Source organism: Mytilus californianus, unplaced genomic scaffold (genome assembly GCF_021869535.1).
Source record: "Mytilus californianus isolate M0D057914Y unplaced genomic scaffold, xbMytCali1.0.p SCAF_5, whole genome shotgun sequence".
Classification (NCBI taxonomy): domain Eukaryota; kingdom Metazoa; phylum Mollusca; class Bivalvia; order Mytilida; family Mytilidae; genus Mytilus; species Mytilus californianus.
The window spans coordinates 61,898,471-61,910,737 of record NW_026262701.1 but is presented as its reverse complement, the minus strand read 5'-3'; the positions used below and the strand labels follow the sequence as shown (position 1 = coordinate 61,910,737).

At 33.7% G+C, this 12,267-nt stretch overlaps 1 protein-coding gene across 3 annotated transcripts in view; it reads right to left on the bottom strand.

Moving 5' to 3' along the window:
• Positions 1-8,430, bottom strand: part of LOC127701178 (persulfide dioxygenase ETHE1, mitochondrial-like) — a 29,181-nt gene extending 20,751 nt beyond the window's left edge. The window contains exon 1 of one of the 3 annotated variants that reach the window (XM_052205006.1): positions 7,828-8,430. In XM_052205006.1, the coding sequence (XP_052060966.1) occupies positions 7,828-8,076 (249 nt within the window). In that variant the 5' untranslated portion in view covers positions 8,077-8,430. The remainder of the gene's footprint in view (positions 1-7,827) is intronic. The other 2 variants (XM_052205008.1, XM_052205009.1) reach the window with 2 other exon arrangements.
• Between the last annotated feature and the right edge of the window lie 3,837 nt (positions 8,431-12,267).

The window sequence follows — 12,267 nt, the reverse complement described above, 5'->3', positions numbered from 1 at the left end:
AAGAGTTCTGTAGATGTCAAATATCCCAGACATGCTATCATAGGTTTCTAATAAATGAATTCAACAAAACAAAATATAATAAAATGCTCCGCTGGGCACAGCTTGATATGACCGCTGAGGTCGAACAGTGAACAGTTGGGGCAAGTATGGACACTACATTCAAGCTTGATACAGCTCTGGATTTGGATTGTGATTAAATATTTGACACAGCTTAGGTTTTTGACAAAGAATGAATGTGGTCAAAGAGCAGAAAATTTTGAAATTGGACTTTTAACTATTCATGCTATTACGGTCCAATATTCAAAATCTAAATACATGATTAGATTCAGCATATCAAAGAACCCCATATATTCAATTTTTGTTGAAATCAAACAAAGTTTTATTTTGGACCCCGATTTTAAAAATCTACCGGTAAATACATGTTTAGATTGAGTATATCAAAGAACCCCTTGAATTCATTTTTTGATAAAATCAAAATAAGTTTAATTTTGGACTATGTAGACCAATTTGAAAACCGGTCCCAAAATCAATCAAATTACTGAAGTACTGAACATCAGATGACCGCAAGTTCTTGTGGATGGTCACAAGCACTTGTCTCAGAAAAAAATCACACATCTCTATACCTGAAAGTGAGGTTAATGTACAGAGATATATTTTTTTCAGAGACAAGTTCGTGCCTGGATGATGAATAAATGACAGGGAATTCAACCTCACCATAATAATTATTATATTGTAGTGATACAAATCAGTATACTCTGCATGGTTTGCTGTTATATATTATATTAATATTTGTATATAACAGTTATAGGTATATATAATTTTCATCCATTTGTATATCATTCAATTCTACTATTCTAATAATAGTGCAGTGCAAGTGCATGGTGCACACTGTTCTGTAATAATTCGATTTTTCTAATAGATTGGATTTGAGTTGGCATTCATATTTTCCCGCAAAACGTTCTTGAGATATTCTTCTGCATGCGTTTAACACAATTTTTCTGTACGTGTGCATAGATATTAATGATTTTTTTACTTATATATATATTTCTAACAACAAAACATTTTCATATTATTAATTTATGTTCTAAAAAAAATATTTTTATGAGTATTCATTGAAGAAATGTATTTATAACAAGCGATAAGGAATGTTATTTTGCACTCGATAATGTCCGCGTATTTATAGATCGGTTACCAGTCAAAAGCGAAAGTTACGTAAGTAGAATCTCAACAATACATCGGAATGCCCTCACGGTCATCGCGATGTAAAAATCTTAATACACGGTTAGATTCAGCATATAATAAAATGCTCTGCAGGGCGCAGCTTGATACGACCGCAGAGGTCGAACCCTGAACAGTTAGGGCAAGTATGGACACAACATTCAAACTTGATACAGCTCTGAATTTGGATTGTGATTAAATATTTGACACAGCATAGGTTTCTGACACAGAATGAATGTGGTCTAAGAACTTAAAAATTTTAAATTGGACATTCACCTATTATGGTCCAATATCCAAAATCTAAATACATGGTTAGATTCAGCATATCAAAGAACCCCTAGAATTCAATTTTTGATGAAATCAAACAAAGTTTAATTTTGGACCCTTTTGACCTCAATGTGGACAAAGTTCATAACGGGGCCCAAAAATCTAAATACATGGTTAGATTCAGCATATCAAAGAACCCCATATATTCAATTTTTGTTGAAATCAAACAAAGTTTAATTTTGGACCCCGATTTGGACCAACTTGAAAACTGGGCCCTTAATCAAAAATCTAAATACATGTTTAGATTCAGCATATCAAAGAACACTAAAAATTCAATTTTTGTTAAAATCAAACTAAGTTTAATTTTGGACCCTTTGGACCTTAATGTAGACCAATTTGAAAACGGAACCAAAAATTAAGAATCTAAATACACGGTTAGATTCGGCATATCAAAGAACCCCAATAATTTAATTTTTGATGAAATCAAACAAAGTTAAATTTTGGACCCTTTGGACCTCAATGAGGACCAACTTAAAAACGGGGCCCAAAATCCAAAAACTTAATACACGGTTATATTCAGCATATTAAAGAACCCCAAGAATTCAAGAATAAAACCCCATTGAAATTGATCAAGAAATAAGCAATTTATAAGAAGTATCTTCTTTTGCACAATACTGTGCAATTGAATATTTCTTGCTATTGCGCAATACTGTACAATTGACAATTTCTTGCTATTGCGCAATATTGTGCTATTGGATATTTCTTGCTATTGCGCAATACTGTGCAATTGAAGATTTCTTGCTATTGCGCAATACTGTGCAATTGAAGATTTCTTGCTATTGTGCAATACTGTGCAATTGAAAATTTCTTGCTATTGCACAATACTTATTATATAAAAATTTACACATCCTGTTTGGTGTGTATCTCCTACCATATCATTATTATTTGCTTTTAAATATAAATCAGAAATAACCAAATTAAAATGGAAAATTTTAAAAGAAAAAAAAAAGGAAAAAAAGAAAAAAAAAGAAAAAAAAAAAATCCCCCCCCCCAAATTTTTTGAACCCCCTTATGATTCATCACCCCCAAACTCAACCCCAGCCTTCCCTTTGTGGTATGGTACCTTGCAGTACAATTTCAGAGAGATCCATACACTTGAACACAAGTTATTGTCTTGAAACTAGAAAAATGCTTATTTTTGGCCCCTTTTTGGCCCCCAATTCCTAAACGTTTCAGGCAATTACCCCCGAACTCAATTCCAGCTTTCCCTTTGTGATATGAAACCTTGTAGTACAATTTAAGAAATATCCAAACACTTACACACAAGTTATTGTCATGAAACTAGAAAAATGCTTGTTTTTTGCCCCTTTTTTGGCCCCTAATTCCTAAAATTTTGAGGCAATTACCCCCAAAATCAATTACAGCCTTCCCTTTGTGATATGGAACCTTGTGGTACAATGTCAGAGAGATCCATACACTTACACACAAGTAATTGTCTGAAAGTTACAAAAATGCTTATTTTTGGCCCCTTTTTGACCCCTTATTCCTTAACTGTTGGTACCATAACCCCCAAAATCAATCCCAACCTTCCTTTCGTGGTATTGAACCTTATGGTAAAATTTCATGGAGATCCATTCACTTAAACTAAAGTTAGAGTGCGAAAACCAATGTGTTTTCGGACGACACCGGACGACGCCAGACGACGACGACAACGACGACGACGCCAACGTCATACCAATATACGACCAAAATTTTTTTAATTTTTGCGGTCGTATAAAAAAAACCCAAGAATTCATTTTTTTTTTAATCAAACAAAATTTAATTTTGGACCCTTTGGGCCTGAATGTGGACCAATTTGCTTTCTGTTTCTCTCTTTCTATTATATCTCAACCTGTTATAGTTTTTATAAAAAAAAACACAGAATATAACAAAAAAATTGTCATTTATGGGCAATAACTCCTATAAGTCGTTTACTGAAGATCTCTTGAATGATTTGTAGATCTTGTCCTGACTAGCTGATCATTTTTGCTCTTCAAAGATTCTCTCCATTTATGAAAGTATTCAAGATTAAAGCCAAAAATGTACAAAAAATATGGGTAAAAATCATCACAGTCAATTGAAGATTTCAGCCATGTAGATTTCTTTATAGATCTAGTTTTGCAGGTAATGTTTTGTTATTAAAGGTTTCTCTCTATTTATAATTGTTTTCAAAAACCAATAAATAACATTTAAGGGTCATAACTCCAATAAGCAGTCGTCTAACTATTTTGATAAAAATCAAGACTAAATTTATATGAAGATTTTAACAATCTGAGCATTTTTTCCCATGTTAGATTTGCTCTATCTATCTATCATGCTTATTTGAAGAAGACAGCATTATATATTGGGACATGTAACTAAGAATATTTTTCAATATCATTGGCCTCACAAAATTAAATATTATTAGGGGCACTCCTCTGTTCAGACATTGGTCTACTATCTATCTAACACCCCTTAGGATTTTGATATTGATAAGAATAATACAAGTAATAGCTTTTCTAAAAAGCTAGCCGTCTTTAGCTGATGAAAGTGGAAAATGTATTCGCTTTGTAGTTTAATTCATTCAGAATAGCCATGTATATAAATCATGATAAATTGTAGTGGATTACAAAACTTATAAAAGGCTTATACATTTTTTTAGATTTACCAAAATCTTTTTTGGGGGAATGTATTAACACTGGAAAAGGAGGGGTAATGTCTTAATCATCTGTGTTTGTAGCAACCTTTTGAACATATTTTTTTTATTTCAGTTTTTTCTGATAGATGGACTTAAGTCTTTTTCAGTTAACATTTACAGTCTGGTATTAAACTTTTTTGGACATTTTTAAACCTTCATGGATTGTTATGAAACTTTGACATAAGTTAATCTTCAAGACCAGGAAAAAGCATCTAAAGAAAAAGTTTGAAATTTTTTTAAAATTCTTTATACTGATAAATGGACCCACTTTTTAAGTCAACATTACACTATACACTGATAGAAGCAATCGCAGGGGAGACACAGTGTTCCGCGGAACCCCTTACGAATTGTTTGCTATTAAGATATTTTTATGCCCCTGCAACTAAAAGTTGGGGCATATTGTTTTACCCCTGTCTGTCCGTCTCATTATGGATATATAGTTATTCCACATAACTCCTCCTACAGTTTGAATGCTTAAGGAAGTTTTCACTTTGCTGGTTAATTGTCTCCCAGACACAATTATATCTCAAAGAAAGTCCTACATTGACTTTGTTATAATACAGTTACTTCAGAGTGGAGTGCGGGGGCATCACTTTGACTAGTTTTACGTGTATTCACAACTAGGCTACATATTATAGCTAGACTTGAGAGGTTAAAGAACTTAAAATATTGTAATGACATGTCCATTGTAAAAGACCGTATGTTGAACTTAATTGCTTAAAATATGCTAGCATACATGTATAATTGCTTTTATCGTCTGAGAGTAGTTTCGTTTTATTCTCCCTTTGGAGCCTTTTCTAGTCTTCTGTTCTTCAACGTGTGCTATCTTGATAGGAAAAGCTAGGGAGAGCTAGACAACGTCCAACCCAGCCCACACCTGGATCCCCTAAAAATCTTGGGGTATGTGGAATTATTATAATGAGTGGAAGGGATGAGCCGCTGGTCGAGAAATTTTAGTGATATATATAACAAGGTGGATGATTGTGAATCTGAAACTAATCAGATGTCGATATTTTTTTACAGATGCAATTAAAATTACTGCCATAAATGCTTAAGACATTTGCCAAAACTATTCATCTCCCGTTGAAATAATGTAACAATGATAGCTATATGTAAGTATAATTATTGTAAAAAAATATGATAGTTAGGGTATGTCCTTTTGTTATTCAAGATATATGAAAAGAGTGGGGTATTGGATGTCTCAGCTAGTCACCCCTACCATAAAAAGGTCGAAGTGCCGCCACCCCCTGAGATGAAATAAAGGTTCCATTGTAAACTAATTTTAATTGACAAAAAAATGATTTGGATATCTCCGTTTTCAATGTTTTTTCTGTCTTTTGATTATTTTACTAAGAATTAATATCTATAACCTAAGAAAAAAGCATGAGCGGTGTTTTCCTATGTTATCATGTGTAAAATGTACGTAACTTGGCAGTGAGCGATTGGATTGAATGTGAAATAATCACGTGTGTGTTTACAAAATTTTAGGAGTTTCGGTTATTTATAGATAAGTGTTACCTGTGTACTGATATGCATAATTGGTAACCAGGCAAAATCTAATTGCTAAAGTAAAGAGTTCAAATCCTACACTTTACGTGATTAACAGACATTTACTACGTTATGATTGTCCCAACCAATCAACGAACTTCACTATTATAGAGTCAGTAATTATCTTCCAATCAGATAGTAAGAAGCATTCAGCCCGCAGACTGTGCATCGTTCAACTCTTAAGACCGTGACCGTCTCCTCGGAGACGGTAATGACATTGAAGAGGACTTTTAGGGTGGCATAGGGTAATTTTCATTTCCATAATTTTATTATTTAGTTCAACAGTTATTCTGGTGTCCAAGCTTTGAGAATTTGTCCTTTTCTTAAAATATATTATTCAAATATTTTAATTTTAGATGGTAAAAAGGTGCACTACTTTTACATTCTTCTTTTTTCACAACAATTTATCTGTAACCAGAGAGCATGATTCTTATGAGAAAATCATATTGTCTCCACCGGGACCTCTGTGTTACTAGGCAGCACTAACCGATTGAGCTAAAGAAGTACTTTCTTAGCTCAACCGCTTACAGCTGACTAAGTCTCTACTAATGAAAGGAAGCAATCCTGTCACATATTAATAATTTTTATATTGTTAGATAGAGGACATTTCATAGGGTGGCATAGTAGTTTTTTTAAGTGTTTTCCCAAAGAAAGCATTGAAAAATACATGTTTCTAAGAATTTCAGTTGATGATTTCTTGTAAAAAAAATGTGTTTATTCTTTTTTAAAAACTTTGATTTCCGGTTTTAAATATTCAAATAACACACAAATATATATATATATATATACATATATATACTGTAAAAGAGGCAATGAAACTGAAAAATAAATATTTAAATTTTATTGCATTTTGATGAGATTAGACCAGGTAATTAACATGTTAAAATTATGCAATTTTGCTTATTGCCTCAAATGAACCATTGGTACACCTAGTTGTGAAACAAGTATTAACTACAGATCAAGATAGCTTTGATTTTAAAGTAAAAAAAATCACTTGCATTCTTTGGTTTATACAGTATGTACAGGTTCTATTTTTTTCATCTATTCTGTTAACAAAATCCATAATTATCCATCTTTGGAACATTATTTATAGAATATTCCTATGAAGTGCTGAGCTAAAGTTACAAGCAAATAAGTATCTCAGGGGACACTGGAAAAACAATTTATTGTTATCAAGTACAAAGGAGAATCTAAATTTTGGATTATCATTTTACAAGAGAAGATAATTTACATGAGAGATTACCCTGTCATCAAGACAAAGATTTTACAAGAGAAGATAATTTACATGAGAGATTACCCTGTCATCAAGACAATTAAAGATTGAAGATTGAAGTTATTGTTGATTACGACTAGAAGTTTTAAAGCCTTCAATGTTTTCAGAAGTGGATTCAGGGGGATGGCCTAGGGGATCCTGACCCCCCTTATGGAGCTACATATATGATTAATGCACAGACTTTTTCCATGTTTCCTAGTTAGCCCCCTCCCCCCTTTTTTCTAAATCATTGATTAGTCCCAGTCTAAACTGTCATTGGCAATTTTATTGGTAAGGACACTGGTCAGGGCAAATTTGATGTTTGTCAGGTCAGTTTCTTTTTACCAGTTTATTAATAACATCCGTCAGATGATCTAGATGCAAATCCATGATTTTGAAAAAGTGGGCCCCTTGTTACTAAGTTAGCCAACGTTTGGACTGATGCTTGTAAAAAGTATATATGCATTTATCATATATGTAGTTCCATAAGGGGGGTCGCCCCACCCCACCCCCCCCCCCCCCCAAAAAAAATCCACCTCTGAGATCATTGGATATCAGTGTACCCACATTTCATTTATAGGGACGAACGTGATTTGTGGGCGAACGGACCAGGATTTTATCGGAAAACCGTTGCTGTTGTGTATAATAATTTATGGTCCTTGTCGTCAAATCTGCATATACAAAAAAATACCAGAGCCACGGTTCCACATAACAAAGTGGAACAAACGTTTATCAACAGACTTTATAAATCGAAAGCGCCTTTAATCTGTAGACAAGAAATTTTACCTGTGTACGGAAATCGTGGCGAGCAAGTGTTTTACCTCACCTGTCTGAAAATAAAATTTTGGTCCTTTCCTGCAAAATCAGACATGGTTCTGCGGATACAAGAACTAATCCGTTTCCTCTCAAAAATTGATGACCGTTGCCAACATTGATTCTTCTTAGACCACGTCTCGTGCTTCTTCCCGCTAACCAGGTCTTGTACATGAGAAATTGACCTAAGGTTGCAATAGGGTTCGTTTATAACTTTGAACAACTTGTATACTACAGATCTCGTCTGTAAGAGTATTGCCATTTAATTTCTATTGTTTGCCTTTCAATAGCATTCGGTGATATTGTCGTTTATGTTATGAGGAGATACGTGATCTCTTTATAAATATATATCTATTTACGTTTTCAGCGCATGGGCATACGTTCATGTCAGTCATGTTTTAATGTTGTTTTCGCCATTTCTGATGCAATTGTTGTTAGTTATTTAGGACCAAGTAGAATTGTATGTCAGCATGTTGATGTGAGACATCTAACTGGAAGTGTTTAACGACCTTGACTGGATGTACATCCCTCGCACGGTCGGTAAATGTGAGACATCTTTGAATGATGGGAGTTCAAATAACTTTTCCTGAAATTTCCCGTAGGTGTGTCCTTTAAGAGCCAATGAAAATTCTTTCTGGAATCCAACTTTAGTTAAGGTGTATATCTAGGACTAATGATCACTAATAGCTGGGACTATTATCCTAGTATTAGTATAATAGTCCCAGCTAATAGATAATTCAATGTATTTATAAGTCCAAGAAATATATTGAGCATAAATGGATGCATGGTTTTATGAATTATGATCAATTATAATATTATACAATCTTGAGGCAACGTTTATTAAAACACATTCAGCATACCATTCACTAGATGAAGAGCCGCTAAAGTTATACTTTTAATCTTTTCTTTCTAAAAATGTTGTTCTTACCCCTATTAAGAACACCATTCTATTCTTTTCGGCGCCTCTTCAGCTGGAAATTCTCAGATATACCGTGCATATATAGTAGATAGGTCGACCTTCCCATGATTAGAAACAAGTGTCTGTGGCTTTAGTGTTGCGTTATGTACAGACTTGAAGTAAGAGAGAGACTTTCCTATAATTATGTCAATTATGGACAACTGAAAAAATTAAAAAGCAAATAGCACTTTCAAAAAGACATCACAATTTCTGTCCATAAATCATGATAATTCATCTGCAATGACCATTCACTATAATTTACCATTACAGGGGCATTAGCTGTCATTTCAAGTTCACCGATTTGACCCAGATTATCATACCTTAATTAATAACCTACCACAAATTATATATAGATAAAAAAATGTATCAGCATCCTGTTTCGTGCGTATAAAAACCTTACGTACACATCACTTGTCCGTCCAGTCGTCGAATACTCTTCCCCTGTATGGGATCCGTACAAAAAGCAACACATCACTCAGGTTGAGCAGGTACAGCGTAAGGCAGCCAGGTTTGTCTTCAATGATTATAAAGACAGATCACCTGGAGCAGTTTCAAATTTAATTAAATCATTGGAATGGGAAAATTTAGAAATAAGAAGGAAAAAAGCTAGATTAACTATGCTATATAAAATAAATTGGGGGTTAGTGGAAGTTCCTAAGGACAATTTAACAATATCTGATAGACGTACTAGGGGGAAACATAAATTTTGGCAAATATCAACAAATAAAGATTTCTATCAATTTTCTTTTTATCCTCGCACTATTTCGGACTGGAACTCACTACCTGAAGCAATAGGTATGTCTGACACCCTGGAATCCTTCAAAAGTGGCATATCCACTCTAACATTTGAAGGAGCCACAACAACTTATTAATCTACAAAGCCACTGTACATAATGTATATATGTTATTGTTAATGATTTTTCTTTGTCATATTATTTTTAAATTAAGTCCATATGTACATAGCACACAAGTTCCGGGAAGTTTTACACTCCTACCTAGGAGTCTACTCCCGTATTCGGAAGAAGAAGATTTTAGAATAGCCTGCTATCTTATTATCCATAGAGTTGACCTCTGAAGACGGCCGATGGTCATGTCACCCGATTAAAACATAAATATAAATAGACAGCCAAACACGTGCCATCGTATAATGATGATTTTTCTGGGTCTGTTTGATTTGATTCATGTCATAAATACCAATCATTGTTTGTGTGGTACGGATGAGTTATGGTTATTCCATGGAAGTATATTATATACTTCCATGGTTATTCCTAGTGGCTCCCTTTTAAATCAGGTTGACATTATTTTCTTTTAAACGAATTAACATGTTGACCACATGCTGAACACATGCGCAACCTATCTCCAGCTAAGGGTTGGCCATTGGTGGTCTAAGTAGTTCATCTACAGTATCACTATCCTGTCAAAACTTAGGTTGTGAATTCGAACTCCACAATTGACTATAGGATTGCAAGCTTTCCTGTCAAATGTCGATGGTTTGCATTTTACCTGCAAATAATAGCAACAAATAAAATAATAGACAAGGAAAACACGACGGTACCCTACCGGGATGTACTTCTCCGATATTGACCCACCAGAACTTTGGTTTCTTTCTTCGATTCTGGTACTACATCAAACAGTGGAATAAGATTTAGGTTCAGACTGAGACTACTATAACACATGTGTTATAGTAGTCTCAGATAAAGCTAGTTAAAAATAGTCAGTCTTTCAGTTTAATTTACGATACAGTGAACCATATGCTATAAATATACCCATCTGCTGGAGGACAAACTTAAACTGGTATCTTATTTTATACATTTAGGGCATGTAGATATACCCGTTATCATTAGTGAATGACATGTATCAATTTCGACTTTGTTACTGGATATGACAAAGTTGAACTCAACTGTGCTTATCAGTGGTTTAATATATAGGGTGGATAAATAATGTATGTCTAAACATAGTTAACAAAACTTTAGACTCGACATAAGTTTAAATTCTGGGACACGTTCTTGCCTGTGTTCACTATTGCTCTTGTAACGAGAAATTTTGTTTGTCATTTATGAATAACCTATAAAGTTTGATGATACAAATATGTGGTTTAATCAATACAGCCCAGATCATATCTTGGAACCCTCCGCTTTTAGGAAGAAATCTATATCTGTGTATAGAAATAAAGACTTCTTCCTCACATTCATGGTCTCCTACGAAAACATGAATTTGGTCAACATTATTGTATCCAAGGAGCTACTGAAATACTTCAGGACCTCCATAATTCGAACTGAATTCAGGATATCCACAAAACATTGAAGATCTCCTGAAATAATTCGGGATATCATGAAATCGAATTATGGAGGTCCTCAAGATTTATGGATATCTTTAATTCGAATTATGGAGGTCCTGAAATATTTCAGGAGCACCTTAAATACATTTATGTTGACTTAATCCGGGCCTCATAGCTTTACTCTAAACATTGTTTATCAATTAAACTTGAACTTTCCGTAGCTACAATGAAAATGTATATCTCTTTGACTATTAAACTTTTCATCGTCAATTCAAACTATAGTCTGGTGTAATCCTATTCACATCCCTTTACTTGCTTGTGGCGTATTCTCTCGCTACAGCACATATATCTAATTCACTACTGGTGGGCTAGGTCCTTTTTCAGTTGAGTTCATTGATTGTTTACTTTGTGCAAGGCAAATATACTAGTCATTAAAAGAAACGATACAAGGCAATGTTTTTTCCATATATAATGAAATTGGATACACTGTACCAAGGTAAATAATTGCCCAATTGGTCTAATATTTGCAGATTGTTATTTTCTTTTCAAAACCATTGATTTAAGGCAAATACGCGAATTTTTTGTTGTTGCAATTTTTGTTATTTCAAAAATCGTATTTTCACCCAAAAATTCAAAAATCGATATTAGAACTTAAAACTTTAAACGTGAACATGGTCTGCTTAAAATTTTGAATGCCTTTGCAGATATTTGAATACTTAATTCTCATCTTCGAAATTAAGTGCCGACTTTTGTCATCATTTTCCGCAAAATAAATTTGACCCCTGTGTTCAATAACACGTTATTTTCTCACTTTCCAATTTGGTCAGATTCTTTTAATCATATGCATTTGCTTTGCAAACGAATGTTTTTCATTGGATAATTTAACAGTTTTTCCTATTTATTATATTTTATAATAAATTAGAGTTCAAACTTGTGTATCGTTACTTTTGTTGACTAGTATATGTCGAGAACCCCATAATGCTTTTTGAAAATCAGGTAACTGAACATGTTGATTTAGTAAGACATGCCGACGAACATTCAGGATGATATAGATATAAGAAGATGTGGTATGAGTGCCAATGAGACAACTCTCCATCCAAGTCAAAATTTATAAAAGTAAACCATTATAGGTCAAAGTACGGTCTTCAACACGGAGCCTTGGCTCACACCGAACAGCAAGCTATAAAGGGCCCCAAAAATTACTAGTGTAAAACCAT